Genomic DNA, 27,800 nt, shown 5'->3' with positions numbered 1-27,800 from the left:
ATTTTTTTTTTTTACTGTTTAGGGATGGTTTATGAAATAAAAAGTATAAAATATTACACACACGCTTCCAATGCAATGGAAATAAAAAAAGCTATTCAATATTTTTGTTAATTGGTTTATTTGCTTTATAGAATTTATAGTAGAATATTAGACTCTTCTTTTCTGTGCATTAAAGATAGAAAACATTTTTTCCCCATCACTGGAGATATTTCAGGTCTGAAAGGGTTAAGCAACCACATGACACTGCACAGCACACTACCCGGAAGCCAATCACACAATTATTGATATCACCTGCCCCACACTGTTTTAATACACCTCCAATCCACAACCTTATTGCTATTATTTGACTATTATTTGGCTAACCCCCACTTTACAGCGCGTTCCTGATGATTGTGTTTTGATCTCTCATGTACAAACTTTTGTTTTGTTTTTCTTGTTTACCCTGACTTTTGACTCACCTCTGAAATTGCCTTGCTGTGTATGACCTATGGATTGACCTTCTACTCCGGTATGGTTAACCTATGCTGCTCCTGTCTGCCAGTATTGACCCTGTTCAATAAACAATTTTTTTCAAAATTGCTGCATCTGCATGCAGGGAAAAACAAAATATGTTTTATACTTTAGAGTCTTCTCTGTAGCCACATTTAGCTTTGAGGACAGATCTGCACACTCTTGGTATTTTAATCTTAGTGTCTTTATGAGGGAAAGTCACCTGGGAGGAGTTCCTGGAGGTGCTGAACAATAGTTGCTGCTTTTCCTTCATGTTGTGAAGCTCCAGCTCACCCAAATCACCATTTCAGTTGAGTTTAGGGCAGGGGATTGTGTAGGCAACCAGTTTTTAAACATTGTTTACTATGTAATTCCATATGTGTCCCTTAATTGTTTTCATGTATTTAATATAAATCTGCAATGTAAGAAAATAAATATAATTAAAAACAAATTAATTAAGAAAAACACTGAATATGAAGAGGTTTGTTATTTTTTTTATTAGTACTGTATACTGTATGAAAAAACGAATACATTGCAATTGCCATATACACTTCATCCATCTCAGGAATTAATTTAGAAGAAGTAACCCACCCACTCAGCTTCAGATAACAGATCATTCCAAAGATGGCACTCTCTGATGTCTGCTTCCGGACCCAGCGTACAGGCTAATATTCCCCTAGGGTGAAAAAAATCATTCATATCTGGATTTTAATCTGATCAGCGGCCACTGGACTGAAAGTTTTAATTTACTCTTGAACGTCACAGACGCTCACCATACCGAGAATCACACCACATCACTCCGCCTTAGTGTTTCCAGAAACACACATCTACACTCTACTAGCGCTTAGTCCAGACGACTCGGCCGGTCGTGGCTAGTATGTAACCACTCTCCATTAAAGAAACATCATTTGTGTTCAGCACAGCGTGCCAAAGAGTACGTTTATATCAGTTATCAAATAACACAGCAACACTGCGTCAAAAAAACAATACGTGAGCAGAATACATTAGTATGATAATTCAACATTTGAATACAGCTCTGGCAATATGCTTGGGGACGCATTAAAATGCAAGACAACTGCATCCTACATAGCAATCCATGTCAGCGAGATCTTCCCCTGTTGTTCTTTGAACCAGTTTCTATTTTTTCCTCTTCTTCAGCTGAAGAGCTTCTTTTTACTGCTAATAATCCGGTACATTATGCACCACTGCACATTCTATTGTTTTCCCTGTTTTAGCACACAGCTACAAAGTGTTGGATGAGTTGGAGCAGGTGTGCTGAAGCAGTTTATACAACAGCTAGCTGGATCCCACCACAGCGTCTGATTGGCTCAAAGTGTTCCACATGTGTTGTTTTATCTGACAACAATGTGTTTTTTTTTTTCATTTGTACTGTCCCACTGACCACTAGTTGCTTAGTAACAGTAGGCCTAATTGTCCAAAACACCACTTGAGCTGTACTCAGGGCTACTTTTTGCAGAAATCATGTTCTCTTGAGAAAACTTCAGAAGTTACGCCTTTCATGTCACTGTATAATTATGGTATTTCATGGTGTTGCAATATACACTTATTGACAGTAGAAAAAGAAAAATAACTGACTTTTCCAACTCATTTCTGTTCATGCCCCTTCTGAACTCTCTTCTCTCCTCTTTAACATTTTTTATTCATCGTCTGGTGGTTTCTGGTTACATTGTGATCTCTCTCTCTCTCTCTCTCTTTATCTATTCTTTTCACACTCTCCACCTTTATGTTGTTATGTTCTCCTGGTTTTGGTATTGTTATTTATATATATTTTAGTGTTGAACATATTATCCCATCGTGCTGAAGTAACATCCAAGGCAACACCCATCTTTTTTTGTTTTATGAGGCCGCAGTGATTTTAAAAGTAGCCCAAATAATGCACGGGCTCCCTCAGAATTTTTTACCTGCAACTGGATTTTCAAACAAGCCCAATTAGGCGCAAACCTGGCAACTGGATTTTGATATTTAGACTAAATACAGCTTAAAAACACTCTTACTTATATAAAACACTTATCCCTTGAAGATTTAAGCATTCTGCTATTTAAATGCTTTAAAGACCGTAAATAGCTGTTAGATGATGCACAGAATTATCGTACAATATACCTACCCCCCCATTTGGTAGACAGATTATCAAGGTAGAACAGCTACCATGGCAGAGAAGCTATTCCATCTTTGTCCAAACTGTAGTTAAGAACGTTACGCTATTGCAGTGTTATGTTATTGAATATGATAAACAGTGAATCTGGAACAGATCTGTGTTTTCCTGATCCTGTCAATGTTACATATTAACATTGTATATATAATAATAGTAACAATTAAGTTTGGCCGCAGGCCAGATATTTTCCAAGCCATTAATTGGTGGGCCAAAAAAAAAAATCTGTTTTGGAAAATGAACTGTAATGGCATGGAGTGCTACAGACTAGTAGCTCTCTAGCCCAGAGGGTTGTTGAACCCAATTGCAGGACAGTTTATCTCAAAGCAGGTAAATCCAGAAAGAAAAAAAATAAATAAATAAACACACCGCTCCTCATGCAGGATTGAACCCATGTCTTCAGGGTCGCGGTCCAATACACTACCACTCGGCCTTATAAGGAGAGCGGGTGGAAAAACGGGAACGGGCAGAAACTAAATTCATGCCTAGCTCGACAGAGAGACAGGGGTGGAATGTAAACAAAAGCTCGATAGAGAAGCAATTTATTTATTTTTTTTTTCATTATCGTTCATATCGTTCAAACAACTTTACAAGCCAGATGTTTAATGCTTATGGGCCACAGCTGGCCCTGCTCTACTCAAACTGTTCTAGAGTGGGTTTCCCAAGATCAAGAATCTTAAAACTAAGATAATTCTTATATGGTTAAGTGCGCTTTACACTGAGTACTCTCTCTCCATGTTCAGATGTTCTTTATGCTAAGGTGCTTTTAAAAACTGGGCCCCAGTTCGTTACTAGCATTGACTGCCAAGCAGGTAGTACAAGCTAACATAAAAAGTACCCATATATTTTAATGCTAGCCTTGTAAATTAACGTGGCTGGCTAGCTACTGTCAGCAACTAGTGGGAGCGCCCCCTAATGGGGATTCTAATAACAATGTGGTTTTACTTCCTGCATTGACCATCACAGAATTTAAAGAGGCACTAACACAGTTTGTCGCTGCATTCAATTCATAACCAGTCACTATCTGGGGGGCCAGGCCAGCTTGGGGCTCTTGTAAATTGATTGGTTTCCTTGCCTTGTAGTCGAAGCTGGCTTTCCAACTGGTTCCATAAGTGCTGGATTGGTGATGATAAATCTGGTGGTAAATCCAGACCAAGGATCTTTGCAATCTGACAAAGACACTGAAAGTGGAACACTGCCAGTATCTCTTTGAGTTGTCTAGCTCTGCTGTGCTCCTCTGTTTTGCATTATATCTTCCTCTAATGCAACGCAGACACAGAAAAACACACAGAAAAGAATAACAAACAGAATACTAGCTCATTGTCTGTGCTACATTCACACGAGGCCTGGCCTCCTTAGTTACACACAATTGCGTTAAGAAAAAAAGACCTGTCAATCAAATCATTTAGCATAAATACAACCTGTTTAGATGTTGACTGGATTTATAAAATTATATATTACAGTATATATTACCATATGGCAACAGCATGCAACAATCTGCACTGCATGCACTGCATTTACGTGGAGTGAAAACACTTATTGACGAAAAAAATAAAGCATTCAAGTCAGGCAGATATGTAAATGATTACACGTGTGGTCTGATTAGATATTGGGTCTTGCCACAATGCTGCAGGTGAGAGATCACTGATGGCTAGACATGCTTTTATGACACATTTAAAGACATTTTTCTCAGTTGACTGCAGAGGTGTCAAGCAAATAAATACAATATTTGGTTACCTTACTTAATTAGTAATTATTTTTCAGCTGACTTTTTACTTCTATTACATTTCACAAAAATATCTGTACTTTTTACTCCTCACATTTTCAAGATAGCCTCGTTATTCATTTTTCATGTTAGCTTGTTTCCATTCCGGCCTGTCACATAAAAAAAAAAAAACTGATAAATATCTCCATCTCATAGACTGTGTATAGCTGGACGGATAATCGTCTTTCAAAAGTGAAGTCACCACAGGTCGGGTGCCCCCTGCTGTTCGGTCGCAGAAAGCTGTGTAACCCCACCCATCTCCATATGTTTCAATGGCAAAACTTTCAATCACGTTTTTTTCCAATATCCTGTAATTCTACCTGCATTATTTAAATGCAACAGCTAGTGTAACCTCTGCTTATATTGTCAAATTTTTATATCCCCACAGAATTCGATTTTTTAAATGTTATTCAGCTCTATTCAAAAAGGGGTAGATATTGTAAAAGGGCTGGGTTACACCTAGCCGGGGTGGGACCAATGACTGTATGGGCGGGACCGTAGACTGTGTATAGCTCTGTGGGGGCAGCCCTCAGGGGCGTGGTTATTTAAATGAGTTGGCTGTCTCTCCACAGTCTTTCTCTCTCCTCTGGTCTCTACTGCGCAGCCTCTGGTTTCAGGATCGCCAACATAGCAGAAGATTTTGGCTTCATTTTCACTGAATGAATGAGAACGGCGACACACTGTCCATCTTTTTTACAGTCTGCTTCATCCAGAGAGAGTGAATTTAATTGTGGTTTGACGAGAAGTATAAAAAAAAACTATTTCCACAAAATATTGGTTTCTATGGATCCATCGCACCAGCACACATCACGCCCACACACCAGTAAGGACATAGCAGATGTATGCAGCCTAGTATGAAGATCATTCTTGAAAGAGACTTAAGAGAACTCAAGTGAAATGTCCCAACCAAGCTTCTTTATTATATTTACATCGTTCAAATTAACATTAAAATAGCATTATAGTCATTATGGCTTTTAGAAAAAGGGTAGAGTAGTGCACCCTGTGGCACTGTCTAAGCTTTTGTCCTTAACAGCATTTTTTCCCCTTAAAGTACTTTTACTTTTATACTTTAAATAGTTTTGAAAGCTTGAGTTGATACTTCAACTTCTACAGAAGTATTTTAAAACACTAATATCTATACTTCTACCTAAGTAATGAATGTGAATACTTTTCACACCTTGGTTGATAGTTTGGTTGGACTAAGAAAAGCAGGATGGTCAATTTGACAAATTGCCCTCATTTAGGCCGTCCATTAGTCCACAAGTGACCATCACCTTTGTTTGTAGTGGCATTGAAAACCTTGGACTGCTGTGAGCTGGAACCATATGTTTTTGTTACAAATCCAGGCTCTGTTTGGGACCCAGTGATTGTTGGTTTGAAGGACGGAGGTCTTGTAGTGAGAGCTTCAATCCTGCCTTTGCTGTGGAGCAAAATACTTCCCCAGCATTTTTTTCCACAAAAAGATTTAATATTGTATATTTGTTGTGCTATCTGGTGTTGGCCACAGAAGGAAGGGTTTCCTCTTTTGAGTCTTAGTTCCTTTCAAGATTTCTTCTTTCTTAATATTCTGAGGCAGTGTTTTCTTGACACTGTTGCTTCTGGCTTTCTCAGAGGAGCATGGACCCTGCTTTCTGACAATTCTCTATACCATGTATACATATATCTGAACTAAACTGAATGTCTGAATATAAGTTACTGTTGCTTTCAATGTGTTGAAACAATCTAAACACCTCTTAATTGCAAAAAATAATAAAATAAAATAATACAATAAAATAAATAAATAAATAAATAAAAAAGGAAAGCCCAGGATCACTTTAGATTGAACCCCAATCTAAGTACTTCTGTGCACTAAAAAAAAAATAATATATTACAATCCCTGACAGAATTTCTACATAGTAATATTTAGTTTCACTGGTAACTAGAATTTATTAAGTATCTACCTGTAAAATAAAAGGACACCATTGATAGGCCCCATTTATTTGCATGCTGGTTGAGTGCTTCTGTTACTGACACTCGCCATCAATGTGTATTCACTTCCCCTGGTCTACCTTCTCTATCTCATCTAATTGTTTACTGCCTGGCCTCAGAGTTAAAGGCTACAAGAGCAAGGGTACTCCTAGGTCACATCTAGGCAACATATATATTGTAATAATATGAAGCATCTCTGATAGCAAATGTTTGAAACCTGGTGGAGAAGCTGATTTACAATTCAACCCCGCCAGCCAACATATTTGAGTTTAGACACTGAATCTGAGAACATCACATTTTCCAATAGCAGGGTCATGATATAAGTGTGAGCTAAGTGTTTCAGAGAACCACTGAAAAACACTCAACCAGAAATTCTGTAACAGAGGACAAAATGGCCAGAATAAGTGGCTAGTGAGCCATCAACTGTTTTACATTTTTCAGGCTAAATATCACCTTAACCTGAATCATCCTGTATCTGGAAATTATAAAATAGGCAAATATCCTAGACAAACATTATATAATTAGGACTAATAAGTGAGCATATAATAAAACAAGTAAAAACTGTTGTCTACAACATCCCTTATAGGTTTCAATTTGATAAAAATCTACAGTCAATAAAAGAAACCTGGAAAAAGAAACTCGGTGCATATAACATTCCCAATGGCAAAACATCAGGGCTTAAGCATTTGCCTCCCAATAATACTATTAAGACAACAGATGTTTTATAATATAAGTTGTTTAGTGGGCCCACACAAATGATAAAATAAGTGTTATAATAATTAATATTTTTTTTCAACCATTTAAAAAATATTTAAAAATATTATCATAGAAAAACTTTTTTGAGCATCACAAGGTTGATTGTGGTAATGTGGCTATTTTCCACTGTCCAACTTTTTTGCCTTAAACTTATCTAGCATAAAATTCAAATTTAGAAGATTAAAATTTTCTATTAAAATTTTAAGATTTTAGCACTAATTGTGTAACCAGATAATTCAAATGAATCAATCGATGTTAGTAAATCAACATTTGAACTGAAACTGTGAGCAACAAAGGAATAATATTATCTAAATTGCTAATTTATTCTTTTGAGTCTACAAACAATTAACCAACTTCTGATTAGATCTTATTTATTCGTTTCTCAGTTGGTTTACACCTAAATACAACTCAGGAATACTGATGTATTAATGTAAAAAACTGCTAAACTATAAAAAAAATTCCATGTTCTCACCTGTATTCCATTTAACATTGTACACATAATCATGTCCGTTACCTCCAGTTTTTGCAAAGTATTGCCAAATTTCTCTTATATATATAAAACTGTTCTTTTATGACACAGACTGACCATGTTTTGGTTTTACAGATATTATCTTTTGGAATTGCCCCTTTGTGTGTTTTCTGTTTTTAGACTTTAGTTTGCTCTATATGGTTTCACCATCATGCACTTCTGGTACTTTTGCTACAACTAGCTAGTGCACTCTGGTTTGTGTACACCTTGTTATTGTTCAACCACCTTTGTTTGTGTGTCTTTACTAGTTCTGAAGATATCAAGAAATGATCTATTCTAATATAATATTTATGTACATGTGCATAAAATTAATAATTTCTGTCTACCTAGCCTTAATCAAATTGTTAAGTATCTAAAAAAGAACACAGACTAAGTGGAGGCTGTCTGGAGACCATGTCTAAATAGTTGAGTTGCCATCTTTAATTACATTAGATGCAGACGTTTCTAAAATTAAAAAAATGTAGGATTATCAAAAACAAGCTTAGGCCATGAATATTGACCAGTGTTAATGTGGCCTATAAGACAAGAACATATCAGTCTTTTTTACCTGGATGTCTTTTGCCCATCCCAATAATGCTTTTCACAAAATGTTCAATCAGATTACATGGAATGAGGTTCTGTGGAATCTGTGGGAGGGAATCAATTAATTAATAGGACAGAATCTGTCAATGGAAACATTTTTGATAATATTGGATAACATCTATACAAAAGAATGCGCTCAGAACTACTAGGAATTAAACTGAACCATATGGTATATGTTGTTACGTTAATGGGGTTGCAAATGCAGATGTTTTTACTGCTTCTACTGCTTTAACTGCACACTGTAGGCTTTTATTGCACTGAAACTCTCATAAATCTCCTCCTCCTATAGCTTGGTTGAAGGAGTTGTTCTCCTATTTACACCCTGAAAAAATCAATCATTTATTAAGAGGACTCTAACACTCCGTTTTATAAGAGAAGCCAAGCATCACAATCTCTGACAGGTTCTCTGTACTCTTTTGAATCTGAGGCTGAATGGATTTGCTTGTTTCTATTTGTCTAAACCCTCAAGTGAAAGCTTTTTCCGTTTTTCCTAATGGATTAATGTTGTTTCTTCTATGAATTTGAATAAATATATTTAACTCAAACTGCTCATTACTACAGACAACATAATGTCACTGTCACAAAAAAGACAAAACCAAATTCTCTAAAAAATAACTTTCATTACTTTCTATTGAAGCCCATGTTAAATGATTTTATTATATTAAAGTAATTGTAGAGCATTTATCCTGGTTCATACATCATGAACTGTTGACAATGACAACTATGCCTAAAAGCAAAAAAGCCCATTGTGATGGAAAAGCAACAACTATTGTTCAGCACCTCCAGGAACTCATTTAAGACACAAAGACAATTATTCAATCAAAGCTAATTGTGGCTACTAAAAATCTACAATATAAAACCTATTCTGGTTTGTTTAAAACCAATTTTGTTTAAAAAAAATCTGCATGTGTTCCTGAATAGATTTTAATATCATCAATATTACAATTACAATGTACAAAAATAGTAATAAAAAAAAGAGGTGTCCAAACTTTTGACTGATACTGTACAGTCTTATATACAGTTATTATCCATACAGTGTTTTCTTACAGCAGCAATCACGTAAAAATTACATGTACTGTAATAATTTAATGTAAGTGTAAATCCCCTAAACCATTTAATTATTTTTTTCAGGAAAAAAATAAACCTCTGAGTTCTTTCTCTGCCTCAGTCAAATCCCATCACTAAATTCCCCAGAATTCTCTACAAACTAACATCACAATCAACAGTTCACAGACCATCAGGACGTCTGTTACCTCCTGTTTTTGCGAAGTATTGCCAACTTTGTTTTTTGTTACATATCGAACTGTTCTGCTATGCCGCAGTCTGATGAATTGGTCTAACAGATTTAGCTTTTTTGAATTGCCCTTTTTTGCTGTACACTGTATTATATGTATTATAAATTGTGCATTTTCTGTTTTGTAGACTTAAGTTTGCTCTATGATTTCACCTTCAATTTTGCTACAGTTTTGCACTCTGGTTAAGGTACACTGTGTTGTTGTTTAACCACCTTCTCATATTAAATCTAAAGCATTCTTGTCCCTGAGCGCCTGGCTTGTTGGACAAACATTACAAAAATGTTCTCAACTGTCTCTCTTTTAATAAATAAAAACAAATCCTGTGGTCATGTAGTGTTCAGATAATATTCAAAAGACATTAATAATATTCAGACATTCAAAAGCTTTGGACTATGACAAAAAGTGAAAACTGTTTTTTAGACCAAAATTATAAATTCATAACATGTATTATTTTCAGAAAAAAATCCTTGTCCTTTAAGTAATCTTCTATTCGAAAAACAGAATGTCCAGCAATCACAGGTTAAATTCTGTACTAATTTATCCCTATATATATATAATAGATCATTTCAGGGCCTTTGAGGCCTCAGGCTTAATAAGAGGGAGCAGCATGCTGACAGAACTTAGATGGTGACTCTGACCAACACAGGACTCTATAATATAAACTATAGACTATACAATAGTTTTTTTTTATTCTAAATTGTTTTCATTTGTTTTTGCCTTTTGTTGCGTTTAAGTGACAGAAATGACGAATGGATGTGATTTTCATGAATGACTCAACACTTCAAATGCCCATTAAACGATTCAACTGACTGACCTTATACATTCAAATGGAGCCCAGTTTCAAGTTCAGACCTCTAGGCTACGTTCACTTTATAAGCCTCATTTATCAATGCAGATTTTTTTGCAAAGATCAGATTTGGCCTTTTTGATGGTTTACATTCATAAGTGTAAGTTATCTGCATCTGTCTGTAATGAAAATAAATTTCCCTGAAACGGCTTTCAAGTGCACATTGGTAGGTTTATGCATGTTGCTTCCGGTCACTGGTTGAAAGTGTTTGTAATGCGTTACGGTGTCTGTAGTCCCCCATTTAACAAAACGCTGCAGGCAGAGGAGGGTTGAAATATTGATGGGGAAACTAACACTACCGTGTATCAATGAGGTTTTATTTAAAAAAAAAATGGAATAAGTCTTCAGATTGAGAATTTTTGTCTTTCCCCATGATCTTAACGGTCACTAACACAACTGCATAAGTGCATGAGTACAGACAAAAAGATGAAAATTTGAAATTCGATTACACTCTTCACATTCCAGTCTTGGACCTCATATGAAAGTGACTCAAATCTGTTTAAAAAAAAAAAAAAAAAAAAACATACACACAGCCCAGATAAAAGATGCCCGTCCCAATGACTTCAGAGCTGTTTTGTGATTGGCCAGGCAGGAGCGAGTTAGATTAGATCAGTGTGCTCATTTAGTGTACCCTGGATGTTTTCCTACATATTCACAAGCTGAATATTTACAGCCTTAAATTCAATGACCTGAATTTTTGCTACCTAAATTATTTTTACCTGCATTTTTAATCCCTGAAGTATTTTCTGCTTCATTTGTTTTACTTGAACTTTTTGAACCTGAATTATTTTTACAAAAAAAAATTATATTATCTGTCTTTTTAAAACGGTTTTATAGCCTACTGAAACTGAAGACCTGGATTTCAAATATGTACAGTTTTGAAGCTAAATTTTCAACAACACCAAAGGTCACACATTTTTTTCCCCCAATAATCATGGTTTTTAGTTCAAGTTCTGGTAACTTCATGATTTAACTCCATAGACAAACCCCTGAAAAAAGTGTCTTAAATATGATTAAAAATATCTAATTTTACATGTCCACACAGCCTAGAAAAAGGGGAATTAATATGAGATTAAAAATCTGGATTTACATGTCCACCTAGTCTGACAATGTGACTTAAATATGATATGATAAATTCAGATTTGACATGTTCACCCAACCCTGAAAAAATGTTCTTAAAATTATTTAAAATTTTTGGATTTTACATGTCCACACAACAATACACAAATCTGACCAAATTAACCACACAGTCCTGAGACAGAGACTATAATCTGCTTTGTACAGCCTTGAAAAAAAAAAGTGACTAAAATCCATTTTGAAATATCTGGATTTTACTTGTCCACACAGCCTGGAAATCATTAAACAAATGTGATTTGAAAAAAAAAAATCCCCACAGCCCTGCTAAAACTGACTTAAATATAATTTGATAAATTAGAATTTGACATGTCTACAGAGCTCTAAAAAAGCAATGCCAATTTGATTTGAAATGTCCGCACAGCCTAAAAAGAAAGTGACCTAGATATGATTTGATAGATTTTAATTTGACATGTCCACAGAGCCGCAAAAAAGTGACTTAAATATGATTTTTTAAATCTTGATTTGACATGTCCACAGACCCCTGTAAAAATCACTCAAACCTGTTTTGAAAAATGTACATTTGAAATGTCTACACATCCTGTAAAAGATTCACTTCAGCCTGCTATGTGAATGTAGATAGCGATAGGGTTCTGTGTGTCATAATCAGAAATTGATCTAATAAAGCTGCTCTAATGATCTAGTATTTGATCTATTTCAGCACTTTCAATTACATTAGAACACTGACTGTGTTTTTGTATGTGTTTACAGAATAAAATAATGATCTTAAATTTTAAATGATCTGTTTTCATATGTGTATATCTTTTATCCTGTCTTTGCCTTTGAGCCATAAATGGTTTTTTTTTTTTATATGATCAACAGGGTTATCTATCCAATAGCAAAGGCTCAAGTCCACAAATTACACAGTGGGGTATACAGAGAGTGTATTTATTACTGCAGTGTTGCAGTAGCAGAACCTCCCATCCATTACCATAAAGTCACCAGTTTATCACTCCTAATGGACCTGCAACCCCTACAACTCTGCTGGGTGCAGCCAATGCACGTGTGGATAGGACAGTCCTCCAAGACGTGCTGAGAAATTAATGATATAAAAGGATATAACAAAAAGGATAAAGCTCTAAACTGTTTCCAGCTTTGGTTTTGGCTCAAGTTGATGTGCTTTATACTGGCTCTCATGGCCTTTAAGTGAGCTGGATTGAACAATGCTGTATTCATACCACAGTGGAGTGGCTGTAGGTGTGTTTCATAGCCTAAATCAATAGCTTTTATAGCAGCGTGGAGTGCAGGCAGTGGTCAATAGCTGCAGGAGAATAGACACAAACGTGGTTGAAATGCTGGAACAAAAGCATGAAAGAAGCCCTGTGCTTACGCTCACGACTCCAGTGAAAAGACTGACATTAACCGCCGTCACCTCACATCGAATTAGGCGACTGTGGGTTAGAGGGAGAGCATATTGAACTGAAGATGAATTATATGGGCCCTGTGAATGTGTGTGAATGACTGTGTGAACATGTGTATTTGTGTAAGTCTATGTGTGAACGTATGTGGATGTTTCTAAATGGTCTGCACATGTGTGTGTTTGTGCGTATGTGTGCTCCTGAGTGTGTCAATATGTCTGTTCCTACTGTATATGAGTGCTTGAGTGTATATACAGTACACATGTATGCGTACTGGGGCCCTGTGCAGGAGGTACTTCTGCCTTTCTTACAGAGATTCTACTGTATAGAGACTCCAGACCAATCGGGACCAGGAAGTAGCAGAAACGCAGGTGCATAAATCCTATTTAATTAAGTGCCCAAATAGTATCCAATCAGTAACTTATAAATGCAAGTGTGAACACACTCAAAGTGCATTTAAAACAAATACCCAGTCCAGTTGCACAAATTGCATATTAGGTGTTCTGAGACACATTTGTATCACACCTTATATCTAAATTGTTTCTGATATAATCTTCTGAAACCATTTGACCATTTTTATCATGTTAAGCCAGACTGACGGATAATCTCCAAGAGTTACACATTCGCATATTTAAGTGATATCTCGCTGTTTACACCTGGTCACTTCATGTGTCCTGAGTATTGGGAATATATTCAAGCGTCATAATAATGTGCAAAAAGTGTGAACACAATGCATTTAAAACAGATACAATTCCAATATAGCTCAAACTACATTAGGAGGTGGTCTGAGACACATTTGGATCATACCTTGTAACAGTATAAACGATACATTCTACAGCAAATAACTGATAAAATAACCCATTTCACAATGAGAAAAATGGCATATTCTGTCCCACACAGACAATCTAGGTATTGCTTACTCAATGGGATCTTCATTTTAAAAACTTTCACAAAAGTACCATTGAACCCTTTCTGATGTCTCATGGAGATTTAACAAAATAGACAAATGATAAGTTAATTTTTTTTTAGCAATTTTAACAATGGATGTTTTCACAATGCGGCTTTACAGGGATCTGGATCAACATCTCTAGTTAATAAGGCAATGTCATCAGTAGGAAACCTTGGCTTGAAATACCTATCCTCCTCTGGTTGACACCAGATAGTACAAACAAGCATGAAGCTGATGGATACACTGTAAGGATGAAAGTATTGAGACACCTGCGCGTTTATTGTTTCTAACAAAATAAAGGGTGCTTCAACAATAACAATACTAATGTTTTAACTCGGGAAGAGTTCAGAAATTAATATTTGGTGCAATAACCCAGATTTTTAATCACAGTTTTCATGTCTTAGCATGCTCTCCACCAGTCTTTCACACTGCTTTTGGGTGATCTTTGGGTGACACTCCTGGCGCAAAAGTTCAAACAGTTCAGCTTTGTCCGATGGCTTGTGATCATCCAGCTTACTTCTGATTACATTCTAGAGGTTTTCAATGGGGTTCAGGTCTGGAGATTGTGCTGACCATGACAGGGTCTTGATCTGATGGTCCTTCATCCACACATTGACTGATCTAACTGTATGAAATGGAGCATTGTCATTCTGGAAAAAACAGTCTTCAGAATTGGGGAACTTTGCCAGAGCAGAGGGAAGCATGTTTTCTTCCAGGATAACCTTATATATGGATTGATTCATGCAACCCTCACAGAAACAAGTGTACCTGATTTCACTCTTGCTGAAGCATTCCTAGATCCTCATGTGGCTTTACGCCTCTCCGGGTCTTCATCTAATCATTATACAACCAGGTAAAAATTGGACATATCTGAAAAGATGATCTTACTCATGTTCTATGCTTCTCATTAGTCAAGGGCTTTTTTTTTCTAGCTTTACATGACTTGAGCCATGCCTTTAGGAGTCCAGCTGTTCACTCCGTGCACTTCAACCCAGCTGCCAGCTGACGTTCGTTTTTTCGGTCACTTAATGTCATCTTGCAGATGCAGTCTGACCTTCAAATAATGTAACGGTCAATCTCCAGACCTCAACCCCACTTAAAACCCCTCAAATGTAATCAAGAGGAATATATGTCAACGTATGTCATCTCTACCTTCACACATGACCAGCAGTACTGAAGTTGGACCTCTGTGTGTCAGCTGGCAGACAGCAGTGGCAGCTGAGCAGAAACTGTGAAGAGATAAAGGTTTTTGTGACAAGTATTTGTGTTTATAACACCTGGTGAAGTACTGGGGTTTTTCCACTACAAAGATTAAGAGAATTCGAGGAAATAAACATAATGGTACTACATACCAGTGTATGCTTTATAACTCCTATGTTTTTTGTTCATAATTTTTTCAGATAAATTTTGTGTTATCTTTTTTTTCCAATTAAGGTAATCAATAAATGCATGATATGGCACATTTAAGGTATGATAGATAATTCAGATAAACTAATGAATAAGAAGCAAACCCTGTAGCAATCTTGTAGCATAAATTATGACTTGTATGTTTGTTATGGTTGTGCACAGTAACAAAATCTTCAGAGTTGACCTATTTAATATATACAAGATTGCTACAGAGTATATATATATATATATATATATATATATATATATATATATATATATATTGCAGGTTTTCCTATTAATTTGATTAGTGCCACCACATGAATTGATGAAGCAGTAATGTTTATAATTTACATTTGTGTTATGTTTCAATAAAATTATCGATATTTGACACCATATTTCCATAATGAATCACAACAAAAATGGAATACCGATATTTTGTCCCACCCTACTGAAAAGTGTGAGTATATTACTCTAACATTTTTAGTAAACTAGTGTTATTTACTATGATGTGGAGTAATATTCAATTCTGTACTTTATTTTTACTTTATCTATTACTCAATGATAACAAAATTAATGAGAAACCATTTTCAAAGAAATACTTTTGCTACACTTGAATTGACTTTTATTTTTACCAAAGCTACTTTTACTATAGAACATGTTTACTTTTTCCATGACATATGTATGTGTGTCTATACATTATATTGCCAAGAGTATTAGCTCACCCATTCAAACTTGGGTTCTAATCACTTCTAAGCATCTAGGCATGCAGAATGCTTCCACAACCATTAGTGAAATAATGTGTCATTCTCTGGAGCTCAGCGTATTTCAGCATGGTAATGTGATAGGATGCAGCACCTGTGCAACAAGTCCAGTCATGAAATTTACTCACTACTACATATACCACAGTCAACTGTCAGTGGTATTATAAGAAAGTGGAAGCGACTGGGAAAAAAAGAAACTCAGTCAATATAAAATACTAAAATGCTAAGGAACACGTTGTGCAGAGGTCTACAACATTGTACTGTCATTCACTACAGACCTACAAACTTCATTTGGCCTTCAGATCAGCTCAAGAACAGTAGAGCGTGGAGAGATTCATGAAATAGGTTTCCATGGCTGAAATGCTCCTTCATTCAAGCCTTACATCACCAAACCAAATGCAATGGTAATATAGTGTATGACTGTGTACATACATGTGTGCATCTATGAATGCCAGTATATCAGTGTGTATGTGTTTATGTGTGTGTGTGCCTGAAGACTCCACACAGTGAACTGTTCTTAATGGAACTGGTGGAGAGGTTGTGGTCCATTGAGCTCGCGCTAGGACGTGATTTAGTAGACAGCGACCTCTTCGCCTTCGTCTTGACCCCTTCTCCTTTACTGTCCTCACTCACTCTCTCCATATAATTAGATATGAAGTAGCTCATTATACAGCAGCCCCCCTCGCTCTCGTGCGTCATTGCGCGTCAGGGTGAGTTTCCCGGCGCGCACAGGGGAACCTCGTGCAGCACTTTTTAAAGAGTGGAGGGGTTTGGAGGAGCCAAGTTTACAGACCCCTACTCACACGCGCACGAGCCTCACTCACGATCAGAAGATCAGGAAGACTAAAGAAGCACAGAACTGAGGCTGAGGTGGAGAACAGACCGCCGTCACTGTGCGCATCTCCCTTTCTCTCTCTCTCTCTCTCTCTCTCTCTCTCTCTCTTTCTCTCTCTCTCTCCGGGGAGTTTCAGTGACTCTTGGGGTTCCAGTTGAGCGCCACACCTCAGCGGCATCACACGGCGGCGGGACTGAAGAAGACCCCGATCCGAGAGTGATGAAGATGAAGGTCAGTGCAAACGACCACTCTCCAAACGACCACTCTCAATAAACACAGTGACTACCTGAATTAGACTTATTCAAACGAGCGTATCATTTACATAAGAACTTACAGTTTTATTATACATCAGCATAGTTTGATACATAGTTTGTTTTATATTTAGCACTGTAATACGCATAATGTGTTTTTAAAATGCGTCAATGACGTTCCATTTGATATTTTAATTAATTTTATCATTTTTTCCATGCAAACTCCCAAAAACAAATATTTAATTATTTTTCTTTTTTGTTAAGTCAGTGGTTCTATGTGTTTTTATAATTACAACATAATTCGTGTTTCAACACTTTTCTACGAAGCTTTTCTAGAAAAGCCACTGTGCCTTTTATCCATACACTTTACGTTTTTTGGCATAATTTTTAATGACGTTTATTGAAATTTGAATACACGCATTTTAATGCTCTACTCTTAAAAAAGAACATTTACTGTTTCTATATTGAACCATAACAAATGGCAGTGATCTTGTATGTATGCCTAACTCTTTAAAATTGGTTCTTCAGTATGGAAAATGGTTCTATCCTTAACTATTCTTAATCCACTCATATCAGTGCATCACGCCTTTTTGTTGTTTTAACAAAAAAGTTCTTCGTGCGGTCGTCAATAAAGGCAATAGCTCTATACAGAACCTAAAAAACAGGGTTCTTCAGGGGTTCTGTATCAAAGCCAATTATTCTATATTAATCCATAACAATGTGATTGCCATTGAATCCATGCACTATTCCTCCGAAAACAGGGTTTCTTGACAAAAGCAGTGCTCGAATCTTAACAATTTTATCCATGCACTACTTTTTAAAAGGTGTTCTTCAGGGGTTCTTCGGTAAAAGCAATAGATATATAGAACAACAGATAACCCATATCTATGCACTACCTAAAATAAAAACTTGTGGCTCTTTAAAAAATATTTTTACTTAAGCCAGTGGTTCTTTATTAAATCATAAGAGTATATATGTATATATGTTCTACTTTTAAAGAAAAAGCAGGGTCTTCACGCGTTGTTCAATAAAAGATAATGAATGCTTCATCCCATGCACTACTTTTTTTTTGTAAAAAACATGGTTCTATATTAAAACATATGGACCATAAACATAGGAACGCCATTGGGTCTCCTGTAGATGGTTTTGTATCGTTTCCTTCTGCCTCGTTACGTAATAGTCTGTGGTTTGAGCTCATTAAGTTCTATATGATAAGCATTGAAAAAGGTAATGCACTGAATCGAGTTTATTCAAACGAGTGAAAGAATCTTTTACACAGGAATAAAGTAAAGTAGCTAATATTACAAAGGTTTGTATGGAATTTCTGAAAGAGTTCATCGTAAGATTATAGTGCAGTGCTGGTGTTATAAATATTTGTATGATAATGTGTCCCCCCTCTAGACCTCAGTGGTGCTGGTGAGCTCCAGGTGGGCGTTGCTGGTGCTGGTGTTGGCCGCGTGGCTCGCGCTCTCGGCGCGCGCGGACTGCGAGGTGGATTGCGCGCGCTGCTCCGGGCGCCTGTGGCTTCAGCAAACGCGGATCAGCTCCATAGTAAGTGTGCTGGCACACACACACACACACAAAGGCGCACCGTGTACGTTGCTCAATGCGCACACCCCCACACACCCACACACAATGGCACTGCGTAAAAGTCGGTCACGCTCTGAGCCAGAGGTTGCGCGCGCTGCCAAGACAGAGTTAAGACCACTGTCGTTTAAACGCGCTGCTGTAAACCTGCCCTGTAGTCACGATGCTCAGATCTAAACGTTCTTGATTGACCACCAGTGCACAGTTTAGTGGATGGAAACCTAAACACAGTTACTAAATAAAGCCTTAACCTAAAATATAACAGTGCTATCGTGGTATATTTTAGGTATGTGGATAAAAGCACACATGCTTTTATCACATATGAGCAGAATGTTGGGACACCTGCTAATTAAAAAAAGTGCTAGTTAGGTCAGGATGTTGGATGATCACCACATACATTTTATAGAGCATCCTCAACACACCTCCTTCACAGCTCAATGAGCTTTATACCCCTCTAACTTGTGCCTAGACTTCAATCTCTAGCCAATAGATTCATGTTTGTTCTCTCCAGACAGTCATATTCTTTTGGCAATACATTTCTCCAGAAACTAGACAAACTACGTGTGGGCATTTGCACATGTATAACAGCAACTGGTGTGACTTAAAGTTAAGCTAAATGCATTTACTGGAAGGGGTGCCCAGAAACATTTGGACCTATAGTGTATGTTTCTGAATTCAATGAGATTCGATTAGATTAGAGTTAGATGTTTATAGACGTTGCTGCTGTGTGCACATAACGGAAATAAACAGCATGTACGTCTGATGTATTGATTGAGTGGTATTTTCTAGCCCCTGCATTCTGCCTCAGTCTATGACGATGTATTGATTAAAGCTGCCCTAAAATCATTGGAGGGTGGCCTGTCACAAATTCTGTGGGAGGGGGGGGGGGGGGGGCAGCAGAGAGAGGGAGCGAGAGATGGAGACAGAGAAACTAGGAAGGGGGAGAAGTAAGGGGAAAAAGAGCAATAAAAAGAGAGATACAGTAAAGAAGATGGAGAAAATGCGAGAGCGGGAAGAAGAAGAGAGGGCGCGAGTGTGAAAGAAGACAGAGAAATAGAGAGAAACGGAAAGAGAAAAATAAAGAAGGCAAGAGTAAAATGAAAACAAGGAGGGGGAAAGTGTAAGAGAGAGGTGAAGGAAAGTGTAAGAGAGAGGTGTAGGAAAGAGGGAAAAAAGAGAAATAGAGTAAGGGAGAGAAGGATAGAGAAAGAGAGATGAGGAGGGAGAGAGAATAAAAGAAGGAGTGAGAGTGACTGGAGAGAGAGAGTAAGGGAGATAGACAAAGTCAGAGAGAGGGAGAGAGAGCGTGAGAGATGACAGAAAGGGAGAAAGAGATGGAGATAGAGAAACTATGATGTTAGGGGTAAGGGAAAAAAGGGAAAAAAGCCTTCTCTCAACCCTGCCCAGGTTGACAACTACAGACCGGTCTCACTGCTACCCTTTCTCTCTAAAACACTAGAAAGAGCAGTTCTAAATCAGGTCTCTGGCTTCCTCTCCCAGAATGACCTTCTGGACCAGAACCAATCTGGTTTCAAAAAAGGACACTATACCGAGACAGCTCTGTTGTCTGTGAATGAAGCGTTGAAAACTGCCAGAGCTGCAGGTCAGTCCTCAGTGCTCATTCTGCTGGACCTCTCGGCCGCATTTGACACAGTCAACCATGACTTCCTCCTAACTATACTCTCAAACATGGGGATCGCAGACAATGTGCTGTCATGGTTCAGATCGTACCTCACTGGGCGCTCGTTCAAGGTGTCGTGGCAAGGACAGCTGTCCTCAGCCCGCTCCTTATCCACTGGGGTTCCCCAAGGTTCGGTACTGGGACCCCTTCTCTTCTCCATATACACCACCTCTCTTGGTCAGGTTGTCCGCTCACACAGATTTTCCTACCATTGCTTTGCTGATGACACCCAGCTATACCTGTCGTTCTCACCTGAAGATCACTCAATCTCTGCACGGATATCGCAGTGTCTCTCTGACATATCCTCATGGATGAAGGAGCATCACCTTCAATTAAATCTCTCAAAGACTGAACTTCTGGTTATACCAGCAAAACCATCTTTTCAACACAACTTCTCTATAAGTATCGACTCTCTCTCTCTCTCACCGACAAAGGTTGCTAGGAACCTGGGTGTTCTGGTTGATGACCAACTCTCCTTCACGCACCATGTGGCCTCAGTTGCTCGGTCCTGCCGCTTTGCGCTCTATAACATCCGAAAAATTAGACCGTTCTTGACGCAACAGGCCACCCAACTCCTGGTGCAAGCGGTCGTCATCTCAAGCCTCGACTACTGCAATGCCCTGCTAACTGGCCTCCCGGCCTGTGTAGTAAAACCACTCCAGATGATCCAGAACGCAGCAGCACATCTGGTCTTCAACCAGCCAAAACGGGCACATGTCACCCCGCTGCTCATTGAGCTCCATTGGCTACCAGTTGATGCTCGCATCAAATTCAAAACTCTTTCAATCGCCTACAAGGTGATGACAGAACAGGCTCCTTCCTACCTGCACTCGCTCCTGAAAGCTTACGCTACCTCCCGGCCGCTGCGCTCCTCCAATGAACGTCGCCTCGCTTTGCCAAACACTCACACAAAGCAATCCAGACTGTTCTCATACAGAGTTCCCCAATGGTGGAACAAACTACCTTCCACTACCAGATCAGGAGAATCTCTCGCTATCTTTAAGAAACTCCTGAAGACAGAGCTCTTCAAAGAGCACTTACTCTCTTAACACCTCTAACACACTAACTACTTCTAACCTCATTTCCTTCTTCCCCTCCTTCACTCCTCTATCCTATTATTCCCCTTTGACCTCATTTTATCCCTATCCAAAGATGTTTTACCTTTAAACTTATTTTACATTGTACTTGACTATTGTAAGTCGCTTTGGACAAAAGCGTCTGCCAAATGTAATGTAATGTAATGTAATGTAATGGAAAATAGGAATAAAAACAGAGTGAGTAAAGAAGAGGGAGAAAGTTTGAGAAAGGGAAAAAGAAGTGATGGAGAAAGAAAATCAAGAAAGGGTGAGGAAGAGAAAGGTGAGGGGGCACATTAAGAGGGAGGGAGAAGAGATGAATAAGGGAAAGAGAAAGAGAGGATAGAGAGTTTGAGGAAGGAGGAAGAGGGAGAGAGGTGCGAGGAAAGAATAAGAGGAGAGATGGAAAAGATAAGAGAAAGAGAGAGGGAGAAAGAGATCAGAGAAAGGGAAAGAAGAAAGAGACAGAGTAGGGGAAATGGAGAAACAGAGAGACAGAAAAAGAGACAGAGAATAAGAGAGAACATGGAGAAGCAGAGTAAGTAGGAGGAAAAAGAGAGAAATGTAAATGGAGAGGAAAGGAGATATAGAGTAAAGGAAAGGGAGAAAAAGGTACAGACGGAGAAGAAAGAAACAGATAGAGAAATTGGGAGGGAGAGAAAAATAAAAACATATAGGGGGAAAAAGAAAGGTGGGAGACAGAGCGGGAGAAAGACAGAGGAAGAGACAGAGAAGGACAGCATTATAGAAAGGAGAAAGAGGGAAAAAGTAGAAGTGTAAGGTAGAAAGAGAGAAAGACAGACACAGATAGGGAAGAAGAGAAAAGAGGGAGCAGGTGAAAGCGCTACAGAAAGATAGAAAGGCAGAAAGAGAGTTTAAGAGACAGAACAGGGAGAACAGTAAAGGAGAGAAAAAGAGAGAGATGGAGTAACCTAAAGAGTGTAAGAGGGACAGAGTGAGAATAAAATATGAAAATAGAAGAGGAAAGAGTTAGGCAGAAAGAGAAAAGGTAGGAAGAGAAAAATAAAAACAGATAGAGGGGGAAAGAGAGAATAAGAGCAGAGAGGGAGAGCAGGAGAAAGAAGAGACATAGAGAGAAAGGGAGAAATAGAAAAGAGTGAGAAAGAAAGTCAGAAAGAATGAGAAAGTGGTAGACAGATAAAGAGAGAGAGAGAGAGTTTAAAACTAAAGTACACTTTTCACCACTAGAGCATTAAAGACATTCATTTACATATTATTCAGATGTAGCTAAAATTATCTAAAAGAAAAATGAATGAAATTCTTAGAGCCTTATTCAGATTCTCATTACTGCAATATGAAAGTTAGATCATGTAATCTGAGCTAACACACATTACAAACCCCTGATAAAGCTGGTATTACAAGGCTGCAAGTATTCAAAAAATTCTATTCAAGATTTCCTGAAAATTGGGCGCCATGGTGCATTAGCATGCACATGGTTGCCCACGAGCTTATCTCTGTCTCACGCCCGCACACACATTCGCTCTCTCACTCTTTTACGTATAGCACACTGCTGTGGAATGAAATGAGCAGTTGCTGGTGTCATACGTTCCTCTTTGATGTTAATGGGGACTGGACAGAGGGCTGACATCTCCACCCACAGCATCAACACTGATGTGTCTAATTACCCCAGTCGCTGGTAGCGTTTGGATTTGTGTGTATGTGTGTGTGTATATTTGTCTGACAGACTGTTCTGTACTTTTGTTTGTTTTCGACAGGCATGTGTGCTGCAGTGCGAGGGGCGCCTAAATGTTGGCAGCTCTTGGGGCTTGTGTCGGGGTCTCCTGCAGGGCACCGAAAGCACACCACCGGAAGATGAACGAGAAATGACAGAAAATGGGCCCCAACAGCAGCACCAGGAGGAGAAAAAATACGGGGGTTTCATGAAGAGATACGGAGGTTTTATGAAGCGTTACGGAGGCTTTATGAAACGATACGGGGGCTTCATGAAGAAGGCAGCGGAACTCTACGCCCTGGAGCCAGATGATGTCGACCGTGGGCGAGAAATTCTGTCCAACAGTGACGTAGAAGTTCTGGCTAATCAGGTGGAAGACGACAGCGAAAGGGAGGAAACCACCAGAAGGGACTTTCTAAATGCAAGGGGAGGGGCTACAGGGTTAGAGGGCGTGGAGAAGCGATATGGCGGATTTATGAGGAGAGCTTTTGACTCTGAGGGTCAGAGGCCATTACAGAAGCGCTACGGGGGCTTCATGAGGCGAGTGGGCCGGCCAGAGTGGGGGGAGGAGATCAAACGCTACGGAGGTTTCCTCAAACGCTCCCCACAGGAAGACGAAGAGGAGAATGAAGAGGACGAGGAGGAGTCGTTGGAGATGGAGAAGAGATATGGGGGTTTTATGGGATTTTGAATTTCTTGCAGACTTTGGTTAGCCATTAACTGTCGTGTTCTGTTCCATTCTGTTCTCCAAATCCTAGAAGCTACCTTGTGATCACAGCAGAAGTAAAAACAAAACCATGCTTACAGAGCTGACACTATGTTTAAAAAATGTTCATAAGGTCCTTGTAGTACTAACTGATGTGAATGTGAACAAGACACACTCAAAGAGGGTATAGGGCTTAATGGTGGGTAGCTTGTTTTTGACAGATGCAAGCTTGTGCAGCCCAATTACACAGTAATAAGATAATAACGGTAATTTCTGTAATGATCTCCGGGCTGTCCGTTTCTTCATTTGTCTTTTAAATCCTCTTTCCTCAGCCTCACCACAGTCAAAGCCTTTAGTTTTTTACGCAATTAGTTAAAAGACAAGACTAGCGACAGAATGAAGTACTGACTAAACAGGGTAGAACACACTGTTTATTAGTCCACAGCACAGTGATTCCCCCCTCAGCGCCTTTATTTCTCACAGTCTGTTGTTCTGGTATCAGTCCTCATTTGTCATATGTTGTACAGCTTGAATAAACTGCTCGAAACTGCAACAGAATGCCTCTGTCTCTACTAACTATGTCAATCCACTGTTCCAGAGACACATCCTGTCTCCTCTTTGAGCGGTGCTGTCAGACCATTGTTAGTCAGCAATAGTGAGAGGCTTTACTACAGCCCGTCAAGATGATGTCTGTCATCATGAAGGCCACCATAATCACTTGATCAATGTCTCCAGATGATGGTGGAAAGCTTTCATGATTATTGCGAGAGCACTGCAGTGTAAGACTGTAGTCACAGACCTCGTGGACAGTTTTACAACTGTGACACAATCAAAAGCCAAATATCACACACACAAACACACATGCTCTCTCACACACACTTATATAATTATGAGAAATGTTAATGAACATCCTTATCTACAGACTTCACTCTTGATACTTGCTTTAGGCAGTATTATAAGTAGGATTTGAGTCAAAGCCATAAACTGCCTTATCAGAGTGGGTCTGCTGAATGTATAATGCTATGCTGTTATACAACATAATATCATAAAGTCAATTCTGTCAACCTGATTTTTTCTCACTTACAGCAGCCTTATGCAAGAATTAGCATTTCTTGCTCCTGGGCTGCGCCTACAGTCAGGAAGGGTAACTTGCGCTTTAAGCTAGAGGTCTGCTTTCTTACAGGACTCTGCAAGACTCATGAGTCTGTTCAATATATCTCACGGAGCAGAGGGGAAGGAGGGTTAACCAATCCAGCAAATAAATTTAAAAAGTATATAAAATAATAATAATCACACATTAATTACCATGCATAATTAACATGGGAAGCAGCTGACAAATAAATAGGAAAGTAATAAACTCGTTCTAAATATTTGTAAAACAACAAATCACATAAACAACACATTATTAAAGTCTTAATAATAATAGTGCTACAAAAATGAAATAATCTGTACAATGTCAGTCATCTTATTATTTGTAAGAGTATAATTTATAGTTTATGTAGTGTACATTTACAGAGGCTGTTCATTTTTACTGTTCTGTCTGCAGCAAAGCATAGCCCATCAGAATAAATGTTCTATATTTAAATTTTTGCTTTGTGTTTGTTAAAAATAAACAGCATTAAAATGTGGGCACATTTTGGCTGGGGCAAATTCTTGTTCAATTAATGTGTAGTTTATTAGCTGATCAAGTGGATCCTGTGGAAAATATACATTTTAGGGCTCAGGCCAGGGTTAAGAAAGTCATTTAAACTAAGTATAGTACTAAATTCTGGCTATCCACAACATCCAGCTTCTATTTTTGTAAATTAGAGCTTACAGTAAGTCCTGCAATCCTAAATTAATAAAAACAACTTGATAATGAAGGGCAAGTTATACATATAGTTTTTCTTCTCAAACCTTGACTACCTATCTAAGCTAGCTAATTCTAAAATTAAGCTGGCTGATTATCACAAGCTGTAATTTATTAAGCACAGTGGGTTTCATCTGTGTGTTTTGAATCAGAGGTGAGTTTTTTTTATCCAAAAACCAACCCTGGATAGGCCCCTGTGATATTGACCAGGAAGAAGCAGATAAGAATATGGATGAACCTAGCATTTTTATAACATTATTTTTTGTGACGTTTCACACTTAAGTCAAGTAATTACATAATTCACATATGTGGAATTAATTTACAATGCTAATTCTTATTTATATTTATTCATTTATAATAATAACTGAATAATAGACCAACATTATTAAGATATTATGTACTAATGTACCTACTGCCCTATCTATTTGTATACTGTTAAAGTCTAATGTCCCATTGCTCCTTTTGATATAATGAGCGTTATGGTAACAGCTACCTAGTGAGCAGGTGAGTCTCACACAAACACACACATACACTCACAATAGATTCTGTGGACTTTGGTGTCAACATGTTCTTTTGTCCTCCTTTTCTATGAAGTCCTTCAACAATACTGTGTATCTCCCAAAAAGTGTGTTTGCATACTACATAGCCTACAGTAAAGTAAGCCCACAGCTGAGTGCTCCTCCACATGCTGTGTCATTGTGTAAACGAATCTGCCTGAACTTTTACCTGCTTTTGTAAATACATGTAAATAATATATATTACGGTCATGTGTTATACATTTTAGTCATTGACATTGAGTTACTAATACCAACTAATTTTATTTTATTTGATCACTTTTATAATGAGTAACAATAGTTTTTATTATATTGCGATTAGTATCATGAGTTCTGCGGTTTATTATGTTAGACCCAAAATAGATCAATTCATCTTTTGTTTTTTTTTTTACTTTTTTCACCACTGACAATTGCCATAAAATGTAATTTGTTTGGTCTATTTCCGATGGATGTAATTGGCCATGCACAGGAGTATAAGATACCTGTAGGCCCTGTGATAACATGAGGATAGCTGTAGACTTCTTTTTGAAGGACTCAAATAGTACAACTCAGGTAAACATGAATCGATTGGCAACATGCCTAATGCCAGGTACAGGCTAGACAGATATAAAACACCCATTTAGTTAAGCAACGGTTATACCAAAAAATAATTGCAAATATTGATTTCTGAACTCTAAAAACTTTATAAATATGAACTAGTCATCTTTGAATTATTTGAGGTCTGAAAGCTCTGCTTTTTTTTCAGCCATTTCTCATTTTTTGCAAATAAATGCAAATACATTTTTATTTGGAATTTGGGAGAATGTTGTCTGTAGTTTATTTTTATTTTGCAGAGCAGAGTGTGAAGGTTCAATTAGCAGGGTAAGAGCACAGTATTGCTCAAAATATTGCAATGCACACAACATTATGGGTGACAAACCAGAGTTCAAAAGAGGACAAATTGTTGGTGCACGCCTTGCTGGCGCATCTGTGACCAAGAGAGCAAGTCTTTGTGATGTATCAAGAGCCACGGTATCCAGGGTAATGTCAGCATACCACCAAGAAGGACCAACCACATCCAACAGGATTAACTGTGGACGCAGGAGGATGCTGCCTGAAAGGGATGTTTGGGTGCTAACCTGGATTGTATCCAAAAAACATAAAACCACGGCTGCCCAAATCACGGCAGAATTTAATGTGCACCTCAACTCTCCTGTTTCCACCAGAACTGTCTGTCGGGACAATACATTTTTGTGGTCTAAAACCAGGTGTTTCAGTTTTATTGTCTAACCCCTGTATCTATAAATAGCATAATGAGAGAAACTGATGCAGAAACTGAAGTGGTCTCTTAAATTTTTTCAGAGCTGTATATATAGGGGATTTTTTCAGGTCTGGGGGTACTTCCCTGAAATTAATTTGTGCAACTTGGGATGTCTGTAAAATTTACATATAAAGAAACAATTGCTGGCATTGCATCCCTTATTTAACCTCAACAACAAATTTTGTTATTTAAAATATTTGTTGCCTCAGGACAACACCGTGATATAGAGGGTTAAGTTGTGTCTACACTTTTGACTGGCATATAATCAGTAGTGTG

The 27,800-nt window shown here is 38.0% G+C and overlaps 1 protein-coding gene across 1 annotated transcript; it reads left to right on the top strand.

Annotated features, from left to right (window-relative positions):
• The first annotated feature begins 16,746 nt into the window (after positions 1-16,746).
• penkb (proenkephalin b) lies at positions 16,747-24,379 on the top strand. The gene is made up of 3 exons (XM_007231067.4): positions 16,747-17,058; positions 18,480-18,629; positions 23,159-24,379. Exons 1-3 carry the CDS (start codon positions 17,047-17,049, stop codon positions 23,804-23,806), a joined length of 810 nt encoding a protein of 269 aa, XP_007231129.3. The 5' UTR covers positions 16,747-17,046; the 3' UTR covers positions 23,807-24,379.
• Positions 24,380-27,800: the final 3,421 nt, after the last annotated feature.

The sequence above is a fragment of the Astyanax mexicanus genome, chromosome 8 (assembly GCF_023375975.1).
Source record: "Astyanax mexicanus isolate ESR-SI-001 chromosome 8, AstMex3_surface, whole genome shotgun sequence".
In the NCBI taxonomy this organism is placed as follows: domain Eukaryota; kingdom Metazoa; phylum Chordata; class Actinopteri; order Characiformes; family Acestrorhamphidae; genus Astyanax; species Astyanax mexicanus.
Note: the sequence above shows the minus strand (reverse complement) of the source record. Positions and strands in the feature narration are given on the sequence as shown.